The sequence below is a fragment of the Hyperolius riggenbachi genome, chromosome 9, assembly GCF_040937935.1.
Source record: "Hyperolius riggenbachi isolate aHypRig1 chromosome 9, aHypRig1.pri, whole genome shotgun sequence".
Lineage (NCBI taxonomy): Eukaryota > Metazoa > Chordata > Amphibia > Anura > Hyperoliidae > Hyperolius > Hyperolius riggenbachi.
Window position 1 is genome coordinate 112,654,967 of NC_090654.1, and position 24,766 is coordinate 112,679,732.

The window sequence follows — 24,766 nt, forward strand, 5'->3', positions numbered from 1 at the left end:
GCAGGCAACCATGCGCTGCGTTTCAGCTGTGAATTGCGGTGCATGAGCGGAAACATCAGAGAGTGCAGTCTATGTACTCTCTGATGTCCCTGCGATCACGTTTCCATATGGGCAGCTGAAAGTGCGCATATGGAGACGAGCCCTGAGGAGTAATGGAGTGGCTGAGGGCGAGTAGTTTATCACAGACTCACAGCTAGCCAGTGTGCTATTGTGTTAAGCTGCAGCATGTCATGTGAGAACATTAAATGAAGCAATTGTAAATTGTCAGATGCTGTGTGATCATTCTAAATCGGGGGCGCATCCTCACAAGTTTGCCTCAGGCATCAAAAGGTCTAGAACCGGCCCTGAATTTTGGCCAGAAAAAATGAAATTGCTCTCAAATACAGTCTCTTTTTCAGAGGAGTCTGGGTCAGGTTATGATGATAGGCACAGTCTACCGCAACTTTCACACCTCCCGTCGCTATACTCTGAGCACACCGGACCAGTGCTCTTCTCTCTTCATAAAGGGACTCACTGGTCATCTGGTTCACAGCATTTGGGTTGTAGGCCAACCCTCACCTTCAGTGGCAATCTCTTCAACTTTTGATATCTCTGTATGGCTGGTCACCACCAAAATAAAACTGCTTCCATTAGCATAAAATGCTTTTTTTTAACTTTGTAAAATTAAAAATTGCATTTACGGTGTAGCATGATACACGGGCATTGAATAAGGAATGCTGGCTCCTTCATGCTTGCCCCGATCAATGTCTCCTATACCCCACTGCCATCACTAGGAGCTCCATTCCTCGCTCTCCCCACTATGGTTTGGCATGAAAATAGTATCCTTCTCTGTGCCCTAGAGGTGAAAAGACTGTTACTAAAGGCAAGGCTTGGGCAGCAATCTAGATGTGTGAATAGGCTCCTTTGAGTTACTTAACAGGTTAGTCCCTTTAGGAAAGGGGAAGAGCACTGGTGTCAGTACACTCAAAGAAGGTGCCCGCAAATTTGGGTGGCAGATAATGCCGCTAGTGGACTATCAGTAATGTTACTGATATTCTACTATTGGGCACCAGATAATGCCGATAGAATGTCATTAATTTTATTAATGTTCTACTTTTTCTTCACCTAACCTACCTCTCACAATAACCTCACCTCCCTTCCTACTCCTAACCTACCCCCTACCTACACCTAACACTAGACCCCCCCCCCAACACTACAGTTAGAGGTTGTGGGTTTCACATACATAGTAGCCAAACTCTGGGCAACCATAGTAGCCAAACCGAGGGCCGGATTTGCCATAAGACACAGTAGACATGTGCCCACTGGCACCTGATGATGGAAAGGCGGCTCACTCCCCTCCCCGAGTGCCTCCCTCCCTCCTTCCCCATGCAGATTCCAGATATGAGTGTAACTGAGAAGGTTAACCACCCTGCTCTTGGCATTCCACTGACGAGATCTTCCTTCAGTCTGGTGCACCTCTGGTTTCTTAATATTGAGGTTCCTCTAGCTACATGGGAGCACCTCTAGCTACTTAATATCGATGGTACTTCAGGCTACCTTATACCAAGGGGCACCTGTAGCTATCTAACAGGCAAGGGAAGTAAGGGAGAACTGATAGCTAGGACAGCCATCACGCTTTTCGATGCAGTTTAGTGGGGGTCTGTAGATTCATGGAGGGCGAAGTCTAAGGTGCCCGGACATCTGTGCCTATAGACTCCTGTGAGCTAAATCCGGGTCTGGCCAAACTCCATGTGCCACTGTCTCACTTCATTTAACACCCCCTTTTTTAAATCATGGAACTTGACAACCATGTATTGCATTGCTGGTCCTATTGTCACCGCTACATGGAGTTTGTTACGGAGTTTGCCCCGTTATAGCCGCACTTAAGATTGTGGTCAAAGCCATGCCCAACTTCCCTACTTCAACTGGTGCTGAGTGGTTCAAAATTGAATGGTGTATGGTAGGTTTGATAAAATAATCTAATTGAACAAAATAAAAAATAACAATAAAAAAATTAAATCATATGGCCACCTCTAGAGTACCCTTGCAGTGATTGATGTTACACCTTAGGGCAGGCTTTCTCAACCAGGGTTCCTTGAGTACTCTGCAGGGGTTCCTTGGCATTTTCCCCAATTGTGGGATGAGTATAATAGAGCACATTATCATAGGAAGTATGTTAAAAATAAGCACTAAATTGTACTAAATGAGTGGCACTGTATTAGGTAGAAGTGAAATAAACAGCCTCACCTACTTTTAACCACTTTAGGATTCTGCGTACGCTTAAGTACGCCCCTGAATCCTGAAGTGGATTCCATGGAAACGGCCGCTCGTATAAGCGGCCGTTCCATGTCAGTTCACGGAGGGTGACTCCGTGAACACCCTGCGAGCCGCCGATCGCGGCTCGCAGGGTAAATGTAAACACACGGGGAAGATCTTTCCCGGTGTTTACATATATACGGCGCTGCTGCGCAGCAGCGCCGTGACGGAGATCGGCGATCCCCGGCCTCTGATTGGCCGGGGATCTCCGGCATCTGATAGGCAGAAGCCTATCCTATCAGGCGCAGGACGGAATTCCGTCCTGCGCCGCTCACAGGGGGAGGGAGAGGGAGGGAAGGGGAAGGAGGCCAGGAAGCGCTGCAGAGGGGGGCTTTGAAGAGCCTCCCCCCGCAAGCGCAAGTAGCCGGCGGCGATCAGACCCCCCCAGCAGGACATCCCCCTAGTGGGGAAAAAGGGGGGAAGTCTGATCGCCCTGGCTGCTATCTGATCGGTGCTGCGGGCTGGAGAGCCCCCGCAGCACCGATCAGCAAAACCACCCCCTGGTACAGAAGTGGTTAAAGACCATGCCACCTGCAAAATAAATGCAGGGGTTCCTTGAGATCAAAACATTGTTTGCAGGGGTTCCTTGAGATCCAAAAGTTATTTTCAGGGCTCCTCCAGGGTACAAAGGTTGAGAAAGGGTGCCTTAGGGCCAACACATCACATGCACTGGCATTGGCCCTAGAGGTTGAAGTCTAGAAAATTGTCTTTGAACTTAGGTTTTAAAAAGTAAGCAAGAGCAGCTGTTAATAAGCACTTACCTTCGGGAATTTTCATGCAGAATTTTTCACATCCATTAGAACAACACATTTCATTCCATCCACATTCTTCATGGCTTTCACAAGCATTTTCCCGTCCAGAAACGCATCGTGCATCAGAGAGGGGTATAGGACAGTTACCTGATAACATTTATTATATTCTAATTAGATAAAGCTAGTTACATATTGCGATTACAGACAAAAACAAATCTGTGTGTGCTCACATAAGAACAATATTGTAAAAAAAAGAATAAAAAAAGAATTGTAAGAACATTATTCTTCTAAAGAATGGATACGTTGGATTTTTAATGAATATTGCAAACATGGCCACATATTCCATTATGTAATTTAACTATCACACGCCCAAGTCACTTTTTAAAACTTCCTGCTGGTCCCTGCTAACAGAGCACAGGATAATTTAAAATGTACTCCCTGCTGCCGCTGCCGTTCGCGATCCCGCCCCCCCTCCCCCCCGCCATGCTTACCGTCAGAACACACAGAGCCGTGATTGGGTAAAGCCCTGAACCCCCCCCCCCCCCCCACACACACACACACACATATACAGGTGAATACAATTATAAGAAAGAGTATTTAAGGGGGTCAATGTAACGATTGGTGTAGCACACAGATGTCTGACTATTTGTGATGTGCAGAATCACCAATAATACAGACGTTATACCTGATTATGTGGTGATCTGCAGTATCACCAGTAATACAAGTATAGCAAATGACCAACAGTATATGTAATGCTTGGTGCAACAGTAACAGACTGAGTAGCAAATCCCCACCAGCGGAGCTGGTGGGTATGATAAGAACACAGTAACTGATTAGTTAGACTTTACCTCACCAGAGGAGCTGGCGAGAACTAACCGTACACAAACTGACAGTTTGGCTTTACCACACCAGAGGAGCTGGTGGGTACTGTCAGGAAGAGCACCTCACCAGTGACAAGGGCTCACTGGTGAGTAGAGAGGTCAGGCAGGCAAAGGTCAGCAAGGAGCGAGCAGGCACAGTACAGAATCGACAGGCAAGAGAATGGTAAGGTATCAGGCAGGGTTCAGCATCAGAGTCAGATAGGCAGAAGTACAGAAACGATCAAGGAGCAGAGTCAGATGGTAGCAAGAGTCATACACAATATATCAATATACAGTATAATAATATCCTAGTCTTGTGTGAAATCCCTGGTTTCCTCCCAGATCAAAGCACACCGGATACTATCTAAGGTCTGAGCGCTAGCACATAAGTATTCGCAACAGCAGACAAGTTGCGAGTGAACAGCGAAGGCTTTTGAAGCAGAGGAGACCCCACGGCCACGCCCACTCCAATCAGCCAATCCGGAGCGCCGTGAGTCACCTCTGACGTCAGCCGACCAGCTGGTCAGCTGACACGCCTCCTCCCTGCATAAAGGTCCTGTCTCCGCGCGCGCCATACAGCAGCTCTATGTGTAAAAGACAGACCCATCCTCGACGTACTAGACGCCAGAGGCACGGGCAAAGCCCCTGAGTGACAAGGCAAGGCGGCTGCGGAGGCATCCTGTATGCCAGCAGCCGTCAACTTTACGGATGTTACAGTCAATTGTAAGTTTCCCCTCCTCTTTTAAATTTCTCTGAAGAGTAGCAACATGGGGGTTTCAAAACAACTCTCAAGTGACCTGAAGACAAAGATTGTTCACCATCATGGTTTAGGGGAAGGATGCAGAAAGCTGTCTCAGAGATTTCAGCTGTCTTTTTCCACAGTAAAGAACATATTGGGGAAATGGAAAACCACAGGCTCAGTTCAAGTTAAGGCTCAAAGTGGCAGACCAAGAAAAATCTTCGATAAACAGAAGCGATGAATGGTGAGAACAGCCAGAGTCAACCCACAGACCAGCACCAAAGACCTACAACATCATCTTGCTGCAGATGAAGTCACAGTGCATTGTTCAATCATTTGGCGCACTTTACACAAGGGGATGCTGTATGCAGAGGAAGCCTTTTCTCCGCCCTCAGCACAAACAGAGCTGCTTGGGGTATGCTAAAGCACATTTGGACAAGCCAGCTTCATTTTGGAATAAGGTGCTGTGGACTGCTGAAACTAAAATTGAGTTATTTGAGCATGACAAGGGCGTTATGCATGGAGGAAAAACAACACACTAAACACTGCTCAAAATCCACTAAGGCATTCATGCAGAGGAACAAGTACAATGTTCTGGAATGGCGATATCAGTACCCAGACCTGAATATAATTGAAAATCTGTGGTGTGAGTTAAAGAGAGCTGTCCATACTCGGTAGCCATCAAACCTTAATGAATTAGAGATGTTTTGTAAAGAGGAATGGCCCAAAGTACCTTCAACCAGAATCCAGACTCACATTGGAACCTACAGGAAGGGTTTAGAGGCTGTAATTTCTACAAAAGGAGGATCTACTAAATATTGATTTCATTTCTTTATTTGTGGTGCCCAAATATATTTAACTTACTTTTTTATCATAACAACCAACGATTTATACAGGAAAATCATGACGATTAACAACGTTGCCCAAACTTTCGCATCCCACTGTAGTTATGTTAGGGACTCTTATGGCATGAGGCATGAGGGTATATTACTGTTATATTTGCATATATGGGCTTGTGATTAGTGACGGACGCAAAACTGAAAAAAAAATGCACCTTTATTTCCAAATAATATTTTGTCACCATACATTGTACTAGGGATATAATTTAAACGTTTTAATAGCCGGGACAAATGGGCAAATAAAAAATGTGGGTTTTATTCATAGTAGCACTTTTTATTTTAAAACTATATTGGCTGAAAACTGAGAAATAATTAATTTTTCCCATTTTTTTTTCTTATTCTTGCTAAAATGCATTCAGAATAAAATAACTATTTGCATAATGTACCACCCAAATAAAGTCTAATTGGTGGTGGAAAAAAAACAAGGTATATATCTTTTTGTTGTGACAAGTACAGATAAAGTTATTGGCGAATGAAAGGGAGGAGCGCTGACAGGTGGAAATTGCTCTGGTCTGCTACAGTAAAAACACTTGGGGGTGAAATGGTTAATTCTGATTGTACGGTACTTTCATTTTCCTACTGGCATAGCAGTAGAATGCTTTGTCAGCTATATGCTGGCGGGCGACGGACATTTTACAATAGGGGGGACAGCGCGGGGGTGTGTGTTTTCGTCACATTTGTTGCTCGTCCCGATATCACTCGCCATTACTGTCACGCACATGATCGAGCAAGTCAGCCCTACATCTTGCAGCATGTCTGACCGATTAATGCGACCAATTTTTGCCTGAATTTGGTTGCATTGCTGGTCAGGCATGCACTTAGCAGCACAGATTTTCATGCGATTCCGATCCTAATAACCAAATCAGATGTTCGATTGGCCCTCCTAGTCACCTGATGTATGGCCACCTTTACAGAATACTTATAATCTGTTAGGAAGATTTAAGATGGAACAAGGACAATGCTGGGAATACACCATGAGTTTTTTCGGTAGATAGATGGCTCGATAGATAATTTCCGACGGGTCCGATCTGATTTCTATCGTTTTTCTGATCGATTTCGTCATATAAGTGAATAGAAATCTATCAGAAAAAAGATCGGAAAATTGATCGGAAAAGCGATTGGCCAGTAAATCTGCTGAAAAAACTCATTGTGTATTGCTAGCATAAAGCATGCTAGACTGCGATTCAGGGCAGAGATCTTCAAACAATGGACATACACCAAGCCCAAAAGGCTGCAACCAATGTGTCAAGATTTTGCATGATGCTCTACAGAGAGAGCAATACGTTTTGAATCAGGATGACCATTTATTAACTTACAAGAAAAAGAGTAAGCTTTCGGCAAATAAGACTTCTTCAGACTCAGTTCCTGTATGCTGCGTCTGCTGACAAGATGTAATAACTGTCAGCTTATATACACTGGACAATAAAAGGAGATACATAGATTGTTTTGCAAACACAAATATGTGTAATTCAGATGCCTTAATTACAACATCAGAAGGTTACACAAGGTGGAAGGGCCCACACCAAAGAATCCAATTTTTGGGATACCAGTGCAAGAGAACCACATGCACTTTCTTTGTACATGCACTGACACAATACCCGATCATTGAACAGGTTGCCTCAGTAACATCAATAGGCAATAATTGTCTGACGAATACAGATACAGCCCTACAGCCCCCCGGTATGAGGAGAGCTGTGACTACAGCAAGGGGCTAGAAAAGGAAAATGAGTGACAGAGATAGCATTTCCCTACAGGAGATAACTGGGGGTCTCCTTTTGTGTGAATGCAATATTCAGTTAATATTTTTTTCATCTCTAATGTATATATATTTTTTTACTTAAATAGTTATTTGCATACTAACAATAAATGTACCAGATACAGCATTTCATTGGCGCAGATCTCCTTTTCCCCTGGTGTCTAAATGTGTGTACCAAGGTTCATCCTGACACTGTGTAAAATTAGCTTCACACAGAGGCATTGCTCAGAGTGATGCGTGCTGTCTGTCTCTATGGAGATGGGAGGCAGGATGACGATGCCATGCACAATGGATTATGGTAGGCAGGATAAAGAGAGCAACAATGCACTTGCCCAAGATGATCATACACTGGATGTTTTGGCAATGTATTGGGGTAGCTGTACAAATGCTAGATTCCAAAAATTACCAAACCTCTTCTGAGTTCCATCTAGCAAGTCCCTGCTAACTTTATTCTCTCCATCAGAGCCCCAATAACTCAAATGGTGAAAAGTATGTGGAACCAGGTTTCTTAGACAGCCTATCAATCTATGGCTATAAGTCTAGTCTATAGTAAGGAAGGATGCTTCCTTAGGGATAGCTACTGCATATTCCATCCTGCTATGTGGACCATTTCACAGCAGTGACCCTATGACTTTATGGACCTGTAAGGTAAGTACAGATGTTAGCATTATTTTTCCGAAAAGAATTGATCGTGATCATTTGGGTGACAGCGTGATGTCTCCTATCTTCTGCTGCTGTGTCTTCCACACCTGTCCATTTTAGATGTATTCAGCTTATGGGTAAGGGGGGGTTCCTGACTCTCCTCCACTTTCATCTCTTCATAGGATAGATATGCTGCATAGTAGAGAGATGGGTAGACTGGATTTATTAATTGTTTGATCCTGAAAGGGTAGGATGCATTTTTACTTCTAACCTGCTGTTCTTAAAGAGGCACTTAAGTGAAAAAAATAAATTGCGTTTTACTCACCTGGGGCTTACCTCAGCCCCCTGCAGATGATCGGTGCCCACGACGAGTCGCTCTGATGCTCCGGGTCCCGCCGGCGGCCACTTCCGGTTTCACCGTCAGGACCCGTCAGGCTGGGGAACGCGGCTGATTCTACGTGTTCCCAGCCAAAATAGCACCCCTATGCCGCCATATGGCCGCATAGGGGTGCCGCCGCGTTCCCCAGCCTGACGGGTCCTGACGGTCATATGGCCGCATAGGGGTGCTATTTTGGCTCCCTGCTGATTGGAGGGAAGAGACGGGGGCAGGGACCGGAGCTATGCAGGAGGCGGGGGAGCAGCTGAGACTGACACTACAGATGTAAACACAGCCTCACAGCACGGCTGTAATTTATGAGGGATTGCAGAGTGCAGGGGGACCTTAGTGGGGTTTGGGATAGCAACAGAGGCTGGGCTGTATAGGCAGATCCAGCCTCTGTATGCAGATAACATTCTTTAAACCAACCTCGGGTTCTCTTTAAGTCAGAATGTGATGAATTGTACTTTTTGGCTGAATGTTTTCTTAAGTAATATAATTCCCATTGAGCCTCTGAGGAAGCAGCATTGGTGTAGCGAAACATGCATCAGGCAAAATCCTCTTTTGATGCACTATGGTCAATTGTAACAGCCAGCAAGAGTATTTTTTTAACAAGTGGTGATGTATTGTCCTATGTTTAAGTTTAATGTGAAAAAAAAGTATTTGATTTTACACAATAAAAGCTAAATTATTGGTGTCACAGTAAGCCCAGGATTTCTTTTGAAAATACAATTGTCCATAGAAGGGTGTGCACCTTGTTTTTGTATATGCTACCTGGCATTGTTTCTGTATTTGACACAGATCTGTGCATGCCTTAACATGCAGATAACTTCTTGTGTCATATATGTGCAACGTTGTTGAGGGTGGTAGATATAAAGCACAATATGCATTCACTCCCACCTCCACCTTGCCACACCTACTGTTTCCCAGTAGCTCTCAAGACAATGACTTTATGTTAAAGTCTAGTTTATTACTCAAGAACAGGTCCTGTATGTAAATTAGTAGTTAACAACTCAAACAGGCACCAGCATGTCTATTGATTGAGTGATAAACTCTGGACAAGAAGTTACATTGCAGTATATCCAACAATGCTTTGCCACTATGAATAATTTAAGTTAGTTACAGCTAGCTTGCACAGCAGGAAACATGGCAGCGCTTTCAAACAAAACTTACACCTGAATGATTTCCCAGCACTCACTACAGGCAAAAGGGGGGTGAACTTATACCTGAATGATTTATCTGCATTGATGTGCAGAGCCCCGCTGGACTGCATTACACACCCAGCACTCACTACAGGCAAAGGGGGCTGTTAGCTTGTTAGCAGTGATAATATGATATGTGCACAAATTATTACCTAATTTTCCCTAATATTCCCCACGGCGGTGACGTACCCCCTCGGGGAAGACCTAAAACTGATCTAGCAATAAAAACATAATATTCCTCGTGCTGCTAGTCATACAAATGGTCTACACATTTCATAAAACAAAACAGACAGATAAGTGACAGCGCTCAAGGGGTGCATCCGAACTGCAAGCCTACAGAGGCAATGCAAAGCCCCTCCGGAACTAAATACATGCCTTGAATGCAAAACAGATGCAAATTATGTGCTAATTCTAATCTAACACCCCCCTTTGCCTGTAGTGAGTGCTGGGTGTGTAATGCAGTCCAGTGGGGCTCTACACATCAATGCAGGTAAATCATTCAGGTATAAGTTCACCCCCCTTTTGCCTGTAGTGAGTGCTGGGTGTGTGATGTAGTCCAGTTGTTGGGGTCCGCACATCAATGCAGATAAATCATTCAGGCATAAGTTTTGTTTGAAAGCGCTGCCATGTTTCCCGCTGTGCAAGTTCAATGTAAGTATACTAGTGGCCAGCTGCATTCACTGCTTCAAATTCACTTTCAACATTTTTAGATTAGAATTAGCACATAATTTGCATCTGTTTTGCATTCAAGGCATGTATTTAGTTCCGGAGGGGCTTTGCATTGCATCTGTAGGCTTGCACATCGGATGCATCCTTGAGCGCTGTCACTTATCTGTCTGTTATGTTTTATGAAATGTGTATACCATTTGTATGACTAGCAGCACGAGGAATATTATGTTTTTATCGCTAGATTAGTGTTAGGTCTTTCCCAAGGGGGTACGTCACCCTACTTAGTGGGGCATATGTTTTTGAAGCACTGAGCACTGTGAACATCTGGAGTGATACTCCAGATGTGTTTCATCATCATCCTACAATGCTGTTTTATTATCCATACCTAGACTTTTGGCTTCAATACACATCTTCAACCAGGCACTTAAACCTTAGGTTTAACTTGGTTTTCCTGGCAGAAACTCTAATGTGTGTATAGGTGTCTCTGAGGTTGTTTAAAGATCCATCATGCCAGATCTTTAATCTACAGCAATGACTGAACACATTGCATTACCCCTTCACCGGAAATTGCTCCTTCTCTCCTCCCCATAGCAACAGTACGTGTCACGCGGCTGTAGCTGAAGGAATCATCTGCATGTGCTTGTGCATGAAACTGTTGACCTATGGATCCCAAATGCTATGGGTGACAGTTATTGAAAGTGTGCACATTGCTTTAAACAACTCACATCTGCATAAGGAGTGTCAGTTAGCAAGTCGGTTGCTTGGAGTAGATGGATTGCCTATGCTTATAAGTGCCCAGGTGTCCCCTTCACTTCTTAGAACTGAAGAAGGGGCTCGGTAAGAGAAATGAGACATCTTCCAGAACACACATTGGGGTTGATTCATTAAGCTGCGCTACTACAGCAGTGAAGCTTAATGACAGCAGCGCGAGGTAATAATCTCCAGCGCACGCTATGCTGCCATAGCGTGCACTGCAAAATTACGCTATGTTCCAATAGTTTAATGAGCGCTCCATTAAACTTAACGTTCCACTGAACCGGATCCAGTGGCTTCAGAGGATGAGATTCCTGCACTTTGATTGGCCCAATAGACTGTGTGTCACTTGACAGGCAGCCTATTGAGCCAATCAAAGTGAAGGAATCTCGTCCTTTGAAGCCACATGACCCGCCGAAGCTCAGGCAGGGTTCAGTGGAGCGCTTGTTAAGTTTAATAGAGCGCTCGTTAAGCTATTGGAGTATAGCGTATTTTAGCAGCGCACGCTATGGCAGCATAGCATGCTCTGGAGATGATTATCTTGCGCAGCTTAATGAATCAACCCCATTTTCTATTATCTCTATTATTTAGTTTATAATGATGTATTACTATCATCATCATCATTATCTTTCATTGCAAATTCATATTGTTGTGGTGGATTATGCAAAGAAAAATAAGCAGAGGGATGGCCCTGCCCATATGAACTTACTAATTACTCAGCCCTTCCTGCAGGCAATGTCCTGCTTATGCACAAAAGTGCTTTATCAACTATTCTTTATGAAGGAGTTATGAGATCAGTTTATGCTGCAGTTTATTGTGTATGGTTCCCGCCCACATGTTAACTCTACCAAAACTTTTCTACTTCCTTTCTGAGAACTGTTCTTTTAGGGCTGGTTCACACTCAGCGTTTCTTCTGTGCTTTGCTGATCGCCAGCGATCAGCAATGCGCTGCTACTAATGTATCCCTATGGATACAATCACACTGCAGCGTTTGCGATTTCGATCAATCGCAAAAGCGCCACATGCAGCATTTTGGGGGCCATTGCCTGTGATTCTCGTTCTATTGAATGTGAATCACAAACGCAAGTCATGCAGTATCGCAAGATTTGGGCTTCAAATAGCGATTGCGGGCTAGTAGCGCTCCAACCGCCGAGTATGAACTAGCACTCAGCTTGATTACACCTATACCTTCCCTTTTGTCATGTAAGGTTCACTCTGTATTTACTGCCTATTCACCCCCAAACTGCTGTCATATACTGTACAGTATAGCAACCCCCAAGCTCATGCACGCATTTTTGTGCCTGGCTGCCACATTTTCTCTTCATGGACTTCCCAGCAATCATCTTTGGTGTTTTTTACACCTCCTCAACACTAATACCATAGCTGATACCACACAGCTGAAAATATCTCCTAGGAGAAAACTAAGGACAAAAAGTGAATTGCATATGGCCCTATTTCTTTTGATCTCCTCTTTCTTTTTCTCTTTTCTAGATTTCTTTCTGTGTCTCTTCCCTTTATCTTATATCTTTCTTTCTTTTCATATCTATATTTGTCTCTCTCTCTCTCTCTTCCTCTTACTTCTTTTTAAAATAACTTTTCATCACTTTGTAATTGAAAAAGTACCAAAAAGTAGTTAAAAAAGTTCCAGCAAAATTATTTTGAGTATTTTCTTGCTTGTTGGTACTAAAATATGATAGTAAAAAGAAACAAAAACAGACACTTGCCTGGGGCTTCTATCGGCCCCCTGCAGCTGTCATGTCCCGCACTGTCCTCCTCCGATCCTCCGTTCCCCGCCGCCGGTCCCAGTCTGAATAGTTGTTTAGCAAGAATACCGTAGTTCTTTAGCGTGCTCATTCCTGCTTGCGTCTCTGGGAGCTTACTGCGCAGGCGCAGTACAAGAACATTATGTACTGTGCCTGCGTAGTAAGCTCCCGGAGACGCGAGCGGGAGCGTGCACTATTTGTCTTGTTGGACAAATAATTGATCAGTGCCAGCGGCAGGAAATGGAGGATCGTAGGAGGACGGCGCGGGGCATGACAGCTACAGATAGAAGCCCCAGGTAAGTGTCTGTTTTTGTTTTTTGCTATCCACAGAACCCCTTTAAAAAGCATTTTATTGACGGGCCCATATGCAATTCACCTGAGTTTTCTCCTGGGTGATATTTTCATATGTCAATTAATTGCCTTTTAAAGGACAACTGAAGTGAGAGGTATATGGAGGCTGCCATAGTTATTTCCTTTTAATCAATACCAGTTACCCAGCAGCCTTGCTGGTCTATTTGGCTGCCGTAGAGTCTAAACAACACCAGAAACAAGTGTGCAGCTAATCTTATCAGATCTGACAATAATGTCAGAAACACCTGATCTGCTGCATGCATGTTCAGGGTCTATGGCTAAAAGCAGAGGCAGAGGATCAGCAGGACAGCCAGGCAACTAGTATTGCTTAAAAGGAAATAAATATGACAGCCTCCATATCCCTCTCACTACAGTTGTCCTTTAAACCAAGCAAGAATATATTCAACCTTTCTCTTGAGATTTCTTACTGGAGATGTCTTCCCACCTTATCAGTAAAATACATTTCAAGTCCCCAGGAAGCAAGAAAATACTGAAAGTTACTTTGATATCGTTTCAATTGGTAGGTGCTAAAAAGGTATTTTTTATATAAGATACAAAACTCAGGAGACTAGTTAATTGAATTGGGCCCTTTAGGGACGTTTCACACTGCCATTTTTAGCCAAACAGATCTGGTAAAACCAGGGGCGTAACTAGAAGTCCCTGTGTCCCCCTGCAAGAATTTGAGCCCCCCTGGGCCCGCTCATGGCCATTTAGGGGGAGCAGGAGGGGTCGCAGCATGAGGGGAAAGCTTTGCACATCAGCGGGAAGGGGGGACAGTCCCCCCCCCCCCCCCCTCACCTCGGGCTCTCCCCTCTGCGATCCCTCTTCTGCATCTATCTAAGTGGCAGCAGCGGCGGCGGTAGCTATAAATACCTCCATTCACCACCGGAGGTCTCCGATCTGCAAGGGCTTCTCCGATCTGCAAGGGCTTCACATTACTTCCTGTTTTAACAGGAAGTAATGTGAAGCCCTTGCAGATCGGAGCAGCCCTTGCAGATTGACGACCTCCGTGGTGCATGGAGGTAGTTATAGCTGCTGCTGCCGCCGCTGCTGCCACTTAGATGCAGGTGGGGAGAGCTCGAGGTGAGGGAGAGGGGGGGGGAACTGCCCCCCCTCCCCGCTGATGTGCAAATCTTTCCCCTCATGCTCCGACCCCTCCTGCCCCCCCCCCCCCAAAACGGCCATGAGCAGGCCCCTCGGGGGCAGGGGCTGCTTCCCCTATTGTTACACCAGTGGGTTAAACGGATCTGGTTTCTGCTTCACTGGATACATAAGGCTTCGTCCACACTGGCAAACAGATCCATGAAAACAGATCGGATCACCAGTCTGCTGAGGCAGCGGGTGAGGGAAGAAGGGTTTCTTACCAAGGCTTCTGTCTCTTCCTCTTGCATACCACATTGAGTTACATGACTACCACGCTTCCTCCTTCAACCCAGAAGGAGGAAGCATGGTAGTCACATGACGCCATGTGGGACAAAATTGAAAGGGAAGAAGACTTAATTAAGCCTGGGTAAGAAACCCTCCCTCCCTCACCTGCCCGCTCAGGTGCACTTCATCCCCACATCCCACCCAGGCCCCCACCCACAGTGGAGCATTGCCACCTCCCCCCCCAGACCCCACCCCCAGTGGAGCATCCCCACATTCCCCAAGATCCCCACCCCCAGTGGAGCATCCCCACATGTCCCCCAGTGGAACGTCCCCATATCCCCCCAGACCTTCACCCTCAGTGTATTTTGCCCTTCACTAGTACGAAGAAACGTTCCGTTCTCTCATTGCCCCCAATGCAGCGCTTCAGCTTTCATTTCCGTTTCCCTGGGCTCAAAATATTGGTGCTGCAGTAAACTTGCGGTCCATTCAGCGGATTGTGCGGAATGGATCCGTTTGAATGGATGGATGTGAATGGATCCATAGGTTAACACTAGATTCGTTTGCATCCGTTCCGTTTGTACAGTATCCATTCTGTTCCAATCCGCAAACGGACCGTTTTTTAACACAGGTTTGAAACAGCTCTTACTGCTATCTGTTTTCCCATTTGTGGCCAGGATGGATGTCAACCAATCATTGGACAGCAACCTGTATAATGTTTTCACAGGTTTGCTTTATTTCGGAGGATTTGGGCATAGGTTAAGCATGAATAAGACATGCATGAAGCACCCCAAAGTGCATAACAGAGAGGATCTAGAGCAAGTTGTTAGTTGACAACCAAGACCAAATTTTGCACTTGGAGAACACCAGCATGGCTTCCAACGTAGTCTTTAAAAACCAAAATTAAACTAAAGCGAAATTACAGTCTGGAATAGCACACAATAGAAACATGTTTCCTGCTATCTGATCTCCACATCCCATATAGTAATCCTATTAGCTTTTCTCCCAAAGTAATATCATCTGTTTAAAAACTCCCTCAGATCAGTGAGCTGCCATTGCATGGGTATGTTATATATATTTTATATAAAAAGCTCTTCAGGCTACTTGCACACCAAGACGTTGCGTTAGGTGCTATGTTAAGGTCGCACAACGTGCACCTAATGCAAGGCCTGGTGCTCTTCGATGTGGACGTCGGAGTGAGCCACGTTGTGCAGCTCACTCTGGCGTCCGTTATGCCGTGATGCGTACTCTTGGACGCATGAGGCATCACATGGTCCCGCCGGCCAATCGCCGCACAGAGCGGCCGCACCAGGAAGTAAACACTGCACGTCACAACGTGCAGTGAATATTAATTAGCCATGTGCCTGGCCACTCTCCGCTCCTCCCCAACCTGACTGAGCATGTGCAAACAGTCTAACGCGGCTTAAGCCGCTGTAACGCCGTAGCATGCTACACCTTCAGGAGAACGTGCAGCGTTACATGTAACGCAACGTGGGCAGTGTGAACAGCCCACTTGTGTTACATTGCTGTGCGTTGGGGGAGCGTTACAGGCTGCACTAACGTGCGCCTGTAACGTCCCTGTGTGTAAGCAGCCTCAGTGCTGAAAATGAGTTAGCTTCTACTTAGAATCAGTAATACATGCACACAGCTGTTCTCTGCTATGCTTGTTTCAGTCTTGTCTGCTGCAAATAGTGTTCAAATAACAATGTTAAAATTCACTGCATCATCAGCAAAGTCATTAATAAGCCTCCAGAGCAAAATGAAAGTAAATCTATTAATCCTTTCAGGTGCTTTTTTTTTTAGTTCCAAAATTATTTTATTAGGCCCTAAGGCCAAGTTTTCAGAGAGAAATAATGTACGATAATGGGTACCCAACATGGGCTCCATACAGTATATCATTAAAGGGGAACTGAAGAGGTATACAGCGGCTGCCATATTTATTTCCTTTTAATCAATACTAGTTGCCTAGCAGCCCTGCTGGTCTATTTGGCTGCAGCAGTATCTGAATAACACCAGAAACAAGCATGCAGCTAGTCTTGTCAGATCTGACTTTAAAGTCTGAAACACCTGATCTGCTGCATGCTTGTTCAGGGGCTATGGCTAATAGTATTAGAGGCAAAGGATCAGCAGGGCTGCCAGACAACTGGTATTGCTTAAAAGGAAATAAACATGGCAGCCTCCATATACCTCTCTCTTCAGTTCCCCTTTAACAAAAAAACATTCAGGTGAATAAAGATCACAACAAAGTTTAACAAACAATTCTTGCAACAAAGTGTGTCAATATATATATATTATATTGGTGATAGCATTGACCTTTCCTTAGCATGTATGGAGAGATAACGTAACTAATCCAGGATTGCAGGTAATAATGAAAGCTCTGTCCATAGGGAGCAGCTATGGCTGGTGGTAATTAAAGTTCTCGTTGGGATTGCACCCCTCTACTGGCACTTTTTTTTAAAGGAAATTAAAACAAGATTTTGTTCCTAGAAGTTCTTAAAGGATACCAGAGCCAAACCTATTAGGAGAAACAGGGGGAGCAGGCGTGTATGGTCGCCGGAGATGGGTCTCACTGCGCAGGCGTTAGCCCGGCTTGCGTGCGTCCGTCAGCACGCGACCACATCCGGGAGCGCTCTGTGCATGTGCATAAATCCATAAGGTCCACACACTCTTTCATAAATAACCTGCAATTTAAGGAGTGTGCGGACCTTCTGGATTTTTACATGTTGTTTATGGTGCAGCACCTCGACTTTCCTTATGTTGTGCGACTTTATCAAACTTGGACTGCGCATGCGCATGACATAATAGTGAATGAGGGGCACGCACATGCTAGGCTAGCACGTGCGCAGTGAGACCCGACTCTTGTGACTCTGAAGAGGCTGCTGGGGGTCATTAGGTAAGAAGGAGGGGGTACAGAGGAGAACAGGGGGGGGGGGGGGGGAGGGAGCGGTGGACAGGTCCCAATACATAGCCCAGAAACAGCACTACACTTAATTAGGCAACATATAAAAACATTTCATTCAATCATATAACACTATAACCAAAAATGAAAAAACTAGACACTACTTATTAAGCCTTGTACACATGCTAGAGCCATCTCAGCAGAGAATCTAGCATTAGTACAGGTGACTGATGAGATCTGAAGAGGGTGTTTATTCCAGATTTTTAGTGTCAATCAGTGGCTGAGTCCAATGTTTCCCTCCTAACCCCTCCTGCAAGATGATGCTCTGCCGTGTACCGTGCATCACTCCTCCACTCATTCCTACAGAAACAGACTTATTGCTCTGATATAGCAGCGCAAGGCACCTGCACAGCACTCAGTCCTTAACTGTTGCTCGAGTAATTGTGCATGTGAACGCAACTTTATGGTGCGGCTAATCTGCTGCAACAGGGCATTTTGACTATATACTGACATCTTGAGCAGTATATATTAGCAGACATGAAATTCTAATGGGAAACTGTGCTCTTGACAGAGAAATTTCTACCTGGCCCCTTTGTTATCCATTTTAAGTTCAGAAATCAGAAGTCAAGAAATGTGGGCAATTTGTTTGCAAGATCAAGACTGATGAAATTAAAATGGATAACAAAGGGAACAAGTGGAACCTTCTCTGTCAAGGGCACAGTTGCTCACTAGAATTTCATGGCTGCTAATATATACTGCTCAAGATGAATCAGTATATAGTCAAAATGTCCTGTTACAGCAGATAAGTTGCACCATAAAATTGCATACATACACTGTGGACTTCAGGGTCGGTGGCTCCATAGGTGCAAACTGGGCAATGGCGCAGGGCTCCCGAGACCTAGCTGACTCACCCCTCCCAGGTCTTCCTTGCAGGTAGTGGCATAGGGGCCACGGTTGCAGCGGTCCCTTGAGGGCCCTGGGGGCCACTTGTCCTACCCATGTGCTCCATTGGGGCATTACGCATAGCGTGGCTAAGCAGGTAATCAGAGATACTCACATTGCCAGGATCTAGCACCGCATGTATTACTTACTTCTTGTTCCTGCTTTCCATCTCATAGTAACAGAGCCCCCTAGGGGGAACCTATACCAGGCTACCTATACTTGGAACACCTATAGCTAGCTACCTATACTGGGGGCACCTATACCTGGCTACCTATACTGGGGACACCCATACCTGGCTACTTATACTGGGGCCATCTATAGTTGGCTACCTATACTGGGGGCTCCTATGCCTGGCTACCTATACTGGGGGCATATATACCAGGCTACCTATACTGGGGGCACCTACACCTGGCTACCAACACTGGGAGCACCTATCCCTGGATACCTATACCGGGGGCACCAATAGCTGGATACCTATACTGGGGGCACCCATACCTGGCTACCTATACTGGGAGCACCCATACCTGGCTCCCTATACTGGGGACACCTATACCTGGCTACCTATACTGGGGGCACCTATATCTGGCTACCTTTACTGGGCACCAATAGCTGGATACCTATACTGAGGCACCTATACCTGGCTACCTATACTAGGGGCATTCATAGCTGGCTACCTATACTGATGGCACCTATAGCTAGCTAGCTATACTGGGGGCACCTATACTCTGGATACCATATGGAGAGGGTGAGGGAGTGGAGCACATCCAGCTACCATACTGTGGAGGGAGAAGGGGAGCCCACCTGGCTACCATACCGGGGTGGGAAGGGAGGAGCATATTTGGCTACTATACTTGGAAGGGAGCACATTAATGTGGGGGGGGGGGCAGGTTCAAATTCCACATCGGGGCCCTGAGGTCTGTAGCTACGCTACTGCAGAGCAACCTAATATTATCTAGGTGGGGGGGAGTGGCCACCTAATGCTGCATTCAATTTTTGGGAGGGGTAGATTTCAGGAAGGGGGGATTCTTGCCAAGGGCCAAATTCACAGGAACACATTTGTTGGAGAACTTAACATTTCAAGAAATGTGTTCCTTGTAGAAAAGCAATTTATGCCCTCGGGCATGGATTTTTGCACAGAATAATAATCCCCCCCCCCCCCCCCCCCCAGGAAAGTAAAACCATTTTTAAGAGAGAGAACACATACTGTATGCAGGGCCGTTTTCCTTTGCGATTCCCGGGTCTCTGACGGCTTTTGTGACAACGTTTTCCTTTAACGTTTTGCCATTTGCGGCAGCATATACTTTAATTGCGAATGAACATGTCATGCAAGAAAAAGCGGAAAGCTGTGCGATTTAAAAACGTGCATGGATTGCGACCGCAAACCACAATCGAATGGCAACGATGAACATTTCCTGAGCGAGGATATTGACTTCAATAGCCTGTAGAATCATGCACAGCAAAACACACATAATCGCAGCTGGTGTGTTCCCTGCTTTAGAGCAAACATCCTGAAAAAAAGGGGTGTGAAGAAGAGAAGTGGGAACCGGAAGAGTAAAAGAAACATATAAAAAAAATATATACTGTATGCATAGAAGTGAAAGAAAACTGAGATGCATAAGGGAATTTGAGACAGCAATTCATACATTTACTTTGAAGAATAGGAAGGAAAATAAAAAGGAGAAGTAGACAAGAAGGGCCGCACACATGAAAAAAGGGGCGTGGAAAAAAGGACACGGGTTTGCCATTTGTAGAATATTTATAATTAGCGATATTCTACTTCTGTATTTTGATAGTAAAATATTCAGTAAATATCTACCGATATTTTACTATGGCTAAACCTAACCCTATTCTCACACAAAACCCTCCCCTGGTGGGGCCTAACCCTAAGAACACCCCTGGTGGTGCCTAACCATAAGACTCCCCCTGGTGATGCCTAACCCTAAGACCACCCCTTGAAATGCCTAACCCTAAGAACACCCCTGGTGATGCCTAACCCTAAGACCCCCCTGATGGTGCCCAACCCTAAGAACACCCCTGGTGGTGCCTATCACTCAGACCCACCTGGTGGTGCCTAACCAGAAGACCTTCCTGGTGGTCTCTAACCAGAAGACCTTCCTGGTGGTGCCTAAACCTTGACCTTGATTGATAGAATAGCAGGTGCAGGGGGATTACAGAAAAGCAAATTGTGGCATTGCATAGCGGGCACTCCTGGCACCAAAGTTTACCTTCTTTGCTGCATATCGCAGCCATTATAAAAGCTGCAATTTGTGGCACAGATAGTAAATTTTGGATGCCGATAGCGGCCGCCGCCAAGCACCCACATTTCCCTTTCTTGCATGTGGCTGTTATTATAGGCTCTATGGCAGCACCGTTTTTCCAAAAGCGCTCCTGCCCCCTTTATTCCTGCTTCGGGAAGGGCCATCTGCTTTGGTATGTACTCTCAAACACTGCAGAATAGAGTTGGGCCGAACCTCCGATTTTAGGTTCGCGGAAGGTTCGGTTCGCGTTAAAGTTCGCGAACCGCAATAGACTTCAATGGGGATGCGAACTTTGAAAAAAAAAATAATTATGCTGGCCACAAAAGTGATGGAAAAGATGTTTCAAGGGGTCTAACACCTGGAGGGGGGCATGGCGGAGTGGGATACATGCCAAAAGTCCCGGGGAAAAATCTGGATTTGACGCAAAGCAGCGTTTTAAGGGAAGAAATCACATTGAATGCTAAATGACAGGCCTAAAGTGCTTTCAAACATCTTGCATGTGTATACATCAATCAGGTAGTGTAATTAAGGTACTGCTTCACACTGACACACCAAACTCACCGTGTAACGCACCGCAAACAGCTGTTTGTGTAGTGACGGCCGTGCTGGACTGGTGCGCACCATGGCGAGAGTGCAGGTTTTGGTGGCTTTACAGCCCATATGGTCGCCTGGCTGATGTAGCTGAATGACAGAACAGTGACTGTCCAGCTGATCAAATTTGGTCTGACCACAATGAGGCAACGACCTTATTATCGTGGGTGTGCCCCCCGAGACACTCATGTAGGCGCCGGTCATTGCTTCATTGTGATACGCAAGCCCAGTGGCGGGTTCACTAAACAGAACAGGTATACAGTGGCGGGTTCACTAAACAGAACAGGTATACAGTGGCGGGTTCACAGAACAGGTATGCAGTGGCAGGTTCACTGAACACAACAGGTATGCAGTGGCGGGTTCACTGAACAGGTATACAGTGGCGGGTCCACTGAACAGAACAGGTATGCAGTGGCGGGTTCACTGAACAGGTATACAGTGGCGGGTCCACTGAACAGAACAGGTATGCAGTGGCGGGTTCACTGAACAGGTATACAGTGGCGGGTCCACTGAACAGAACAGGTATGCAGTGGCGGGTTCACTAAACAGAACAGGTATACAGTGGCGGGTTCACTAAACAGAACAGGTATACAGTGGCGGGTTCACAGAACAGGTATGCAGTGGCAGGTTCACTGAACACAACAGGTATGCAGTGGTGGGTTCACAGAACAGGTATGCAGTGGTGGGTTCACAGCACAGGTATGCAGTGGTGGGTTCACAGCACAGGTATACAGTGGCGGGTCCACTGAAAAGAACAGGTATGCAGTGGCAGGTTCACTGAACAGGTATGCAGTGGTGGGTTCACAGCACAGGTATGCAGTGGTGGGTTCACAGAACAGGTATGCAGTGGTGGGTTCACAGAACAGGTATGCAGTGGTGGGTTCAATGAACAGGTATGCAGTGGTGGGTTCAATGAACAGGTATACAGTGGCGGGTCCACTGAACAGAACAGGTATGCAGTGGCAGGTTCACTGAACAGGTATGCAGTGGTGGGTTCACTGAACAGGTATGCAGTGGTGGGTTCACTGAACAGGTATGCAGTGGTGGGTTCACAGCACAGGTATGCAGTGGTGGGTTCACAGCACAGGTATGCAGTGGCGGGTTCACTAAACAGAACAGGTATACAGTGGCGGGTTCACTAAACAGAACAGGTATACAGTGGCGGGTTCACAGAACAGGTATGCAGTGGCAGGTTCACTGAACACAACAGGTATGCAGTGGTGGGTTCACTGAACAGGTATGCAGTGGTGGGTTCACAGCACAGGTATGCAGTGGTGGGTTCAATGAACAGGTATACAGTGGCGGGTCCACTGAAAAGAACAGGTATGCAGTGGCAGGTTCACTGAACAGGTATGCAGTGGTGGGTTCACAGCACAGGTATGCAGTGGTGGGTTCACAGAACAGGTATGCAGTGGTGGGTTCACAGAACAGGTATGCAGTGGTGGGTTCAATGAACAGGTATGCAGTGGTGGGTTCAATGAACAGGTATACAGTGGCGGGTCCACTGAACAGAACAGGTATGCAGTGGCAGGTTCACTGAACAGGTATGCAGTGGTCGGTTCACAGCACAGGTATGCAGTGGTGGGTTCACAGCACAGGTATGCAGTGGTGGGTTCACAGCACAGGTATGCAGCGGTGGGTTCACAGCACAGGTATGCAGTGGTGGGTTCACAGAACAGGTATGCAGCCAGACAGGAACAAGTTAAGCCTAACTAATCTTTCCCTGAGAGACAGTCTGCAGCAGCTCGCCCTACTCTCACTAACGCAGGCAGCACACGAGTGACCGTAATGGCCGCCGCTGCCTGCCTTATATAAGGGGGGGTGGGGCTCCAGGGGCTAGTGTAGCCTAATTGGCTACACTGGGCCTGCTGACTGTGATGTAGAGGGTCAAAGTTGACCCTCCATGTGCATTATGGGGCGAACCGAACTTCCGCAAAGGTTCGCCTGCGGGACGCGAACGCGAACCACTGAAGTTCGCATGGAACCGTTTGCAGGCGAACCGTTCGGCCCAACTCTACAGAATCCCTGCCTCCACGGGTAGCCACCCTATTGGGGGTGGGGAGAGTTAATTGACGTAGGAGATACAACCCAATTAGATCACATTAAATAAATAAGCAATACAATCAAAAATATAGAACTTGTTCCTATTACAAAGCAATAATACATTTAAACAGACTCATAAAAATGAAAGTCAGGCATCAATTTCTTGCAGCAATTTCTCTGTGAAATACCTCCAGTCTTTTCAGATCCTTTTAGAGACACCCTTAAAGGGAACCCGAGGTGAGAGGGATAGGGAGGCTGCCATATTTATTTCCTTTTATACAATACCAGTTGCCTAGCAGTCCACCTGATCCAGTGTCTCTAATACTTTTAGCCATAGACCCTGAACAAGCATATGCAGATCAGGTACTCTGACTCATGTTTTACTGGATTAGCCACATGCTTGTTTCAAGCTTTTGACTCAGACACTACTTATGCCAGAAGATGAACAGGGTTGCCAGGCAAATGGCATTTTTACAAGGAAATAAATATGGCAGTCTTTCACCTCGGGTTCCCTTTAAGTATCTAACAGTTTCATAACACTGCATGTCAAAACACTATCATCCCCTATGCCAGAGGAAAGACCATTAATAATAGTAGTAATAAATTGGGCTAAATAAAATTGCTGGAATCCATTGAAAGAGCAGTATTAAAAGGATGAACATTTCATTTTAATTTACGTCTGTATACTTGTATTCCTGTTTCAGCAAAAGCATTGCATTTTTGTTTAAAGAGGACCTGAACTCAGAACTTCTTCTCCGCTCTAAAAGATAATCAACAGCATAATAACCTTTAAAGAAAAACATTTCTTTGTTACAGCTGATTGAAATCCTGCAATAAATCTGCAGTGGTTCTACTTCCTGCTTTCATGGAAGCAGACATATTGTTAATAACATGTGTTTACAAATTAGAGGCTGTGCCTGACACAGCTGAGAGATCAAATTACACTTGTGCTTAGTCACATAGGAGGGGGAGTTAGACAAGCCAAACTCTCTAAATACATACAGGGTGCATTTCTCCCTGTTTTCCTTCTGTCCTGTGCAAGAGTTCAGGTTCACTTTAAGGCAAAATGAGAGCGTTAGGATACCTGTATAGAATATATACATGTATGTCTGCAACTTACCTTCTGGTTTTTTCAAAACATTGCCAGGTATCTGAGGGATATTTGCTAAAAAGATACACAGTATCAGTAGGAAGTTCTGCATTTGAGACATCTTGCTATTTGTCTACATGAATGCTCCATGCAAGATCTTAAATAGATTCCAGTAAGAGGGTGTTGTCTAACTATTCATTATAGTGTTGTTAGCACAAAGTGAAACATGTTCCCTTCCTACTTCCTATACATTATTAGGCAATAAAAAATAAGTAAAACCAGACTAACAGGAGCTGAAACAAAACAGTGTATGAAAAATCTAGAAGTATATGTATTGCAAAAGGGGTACCGGAGCACAAATCAGACAAACAAAATTCGAGAGTCAGAAGACTCAATATAAACCAGGTTAAAGATCGAAAATGTTAGCAATAACTGCATGCACCATGTCAGCGAGTAATAATAAACATAGAACAAAGAATTGAACTGACTCTTGGGTGCATGCAGAAATATTCTTAATTATT

At 45.4% G+C, this 24,766-nt stretch overlaps 1 protein-coding gene across 1 annotated transcript in view; it reads right to left on the bottom strand.

Annotated features, from left to right (window-relative positions):
- LOC137532624 (uncharacterized) overlaps nt 1-24,392 on the bottom strand; it is a 40,483-nt gene extending 16,091 nt beyond the window's left edge. The window contains exons 1-2 of the mRNA XM_068253354.1: nt 24,276-24,392; nt 3,057-3,194 (exon numbers count right to left, since the gene is read on the bottom strand). Coding sequence (XP_068109455.1) covers nt 3,057-3,194; nt 24,276-24,366 — 229 coding nt within the window. The 5' untranslated portion in view covers nt 24,367-24,392. The remainder of the gene's footprint in view (nt 1-3,056; nt 3,195-24,275) is intronic.
- Between the last annotated feature and the right edge of the window lie 374 nt (nt 24,393-24,766).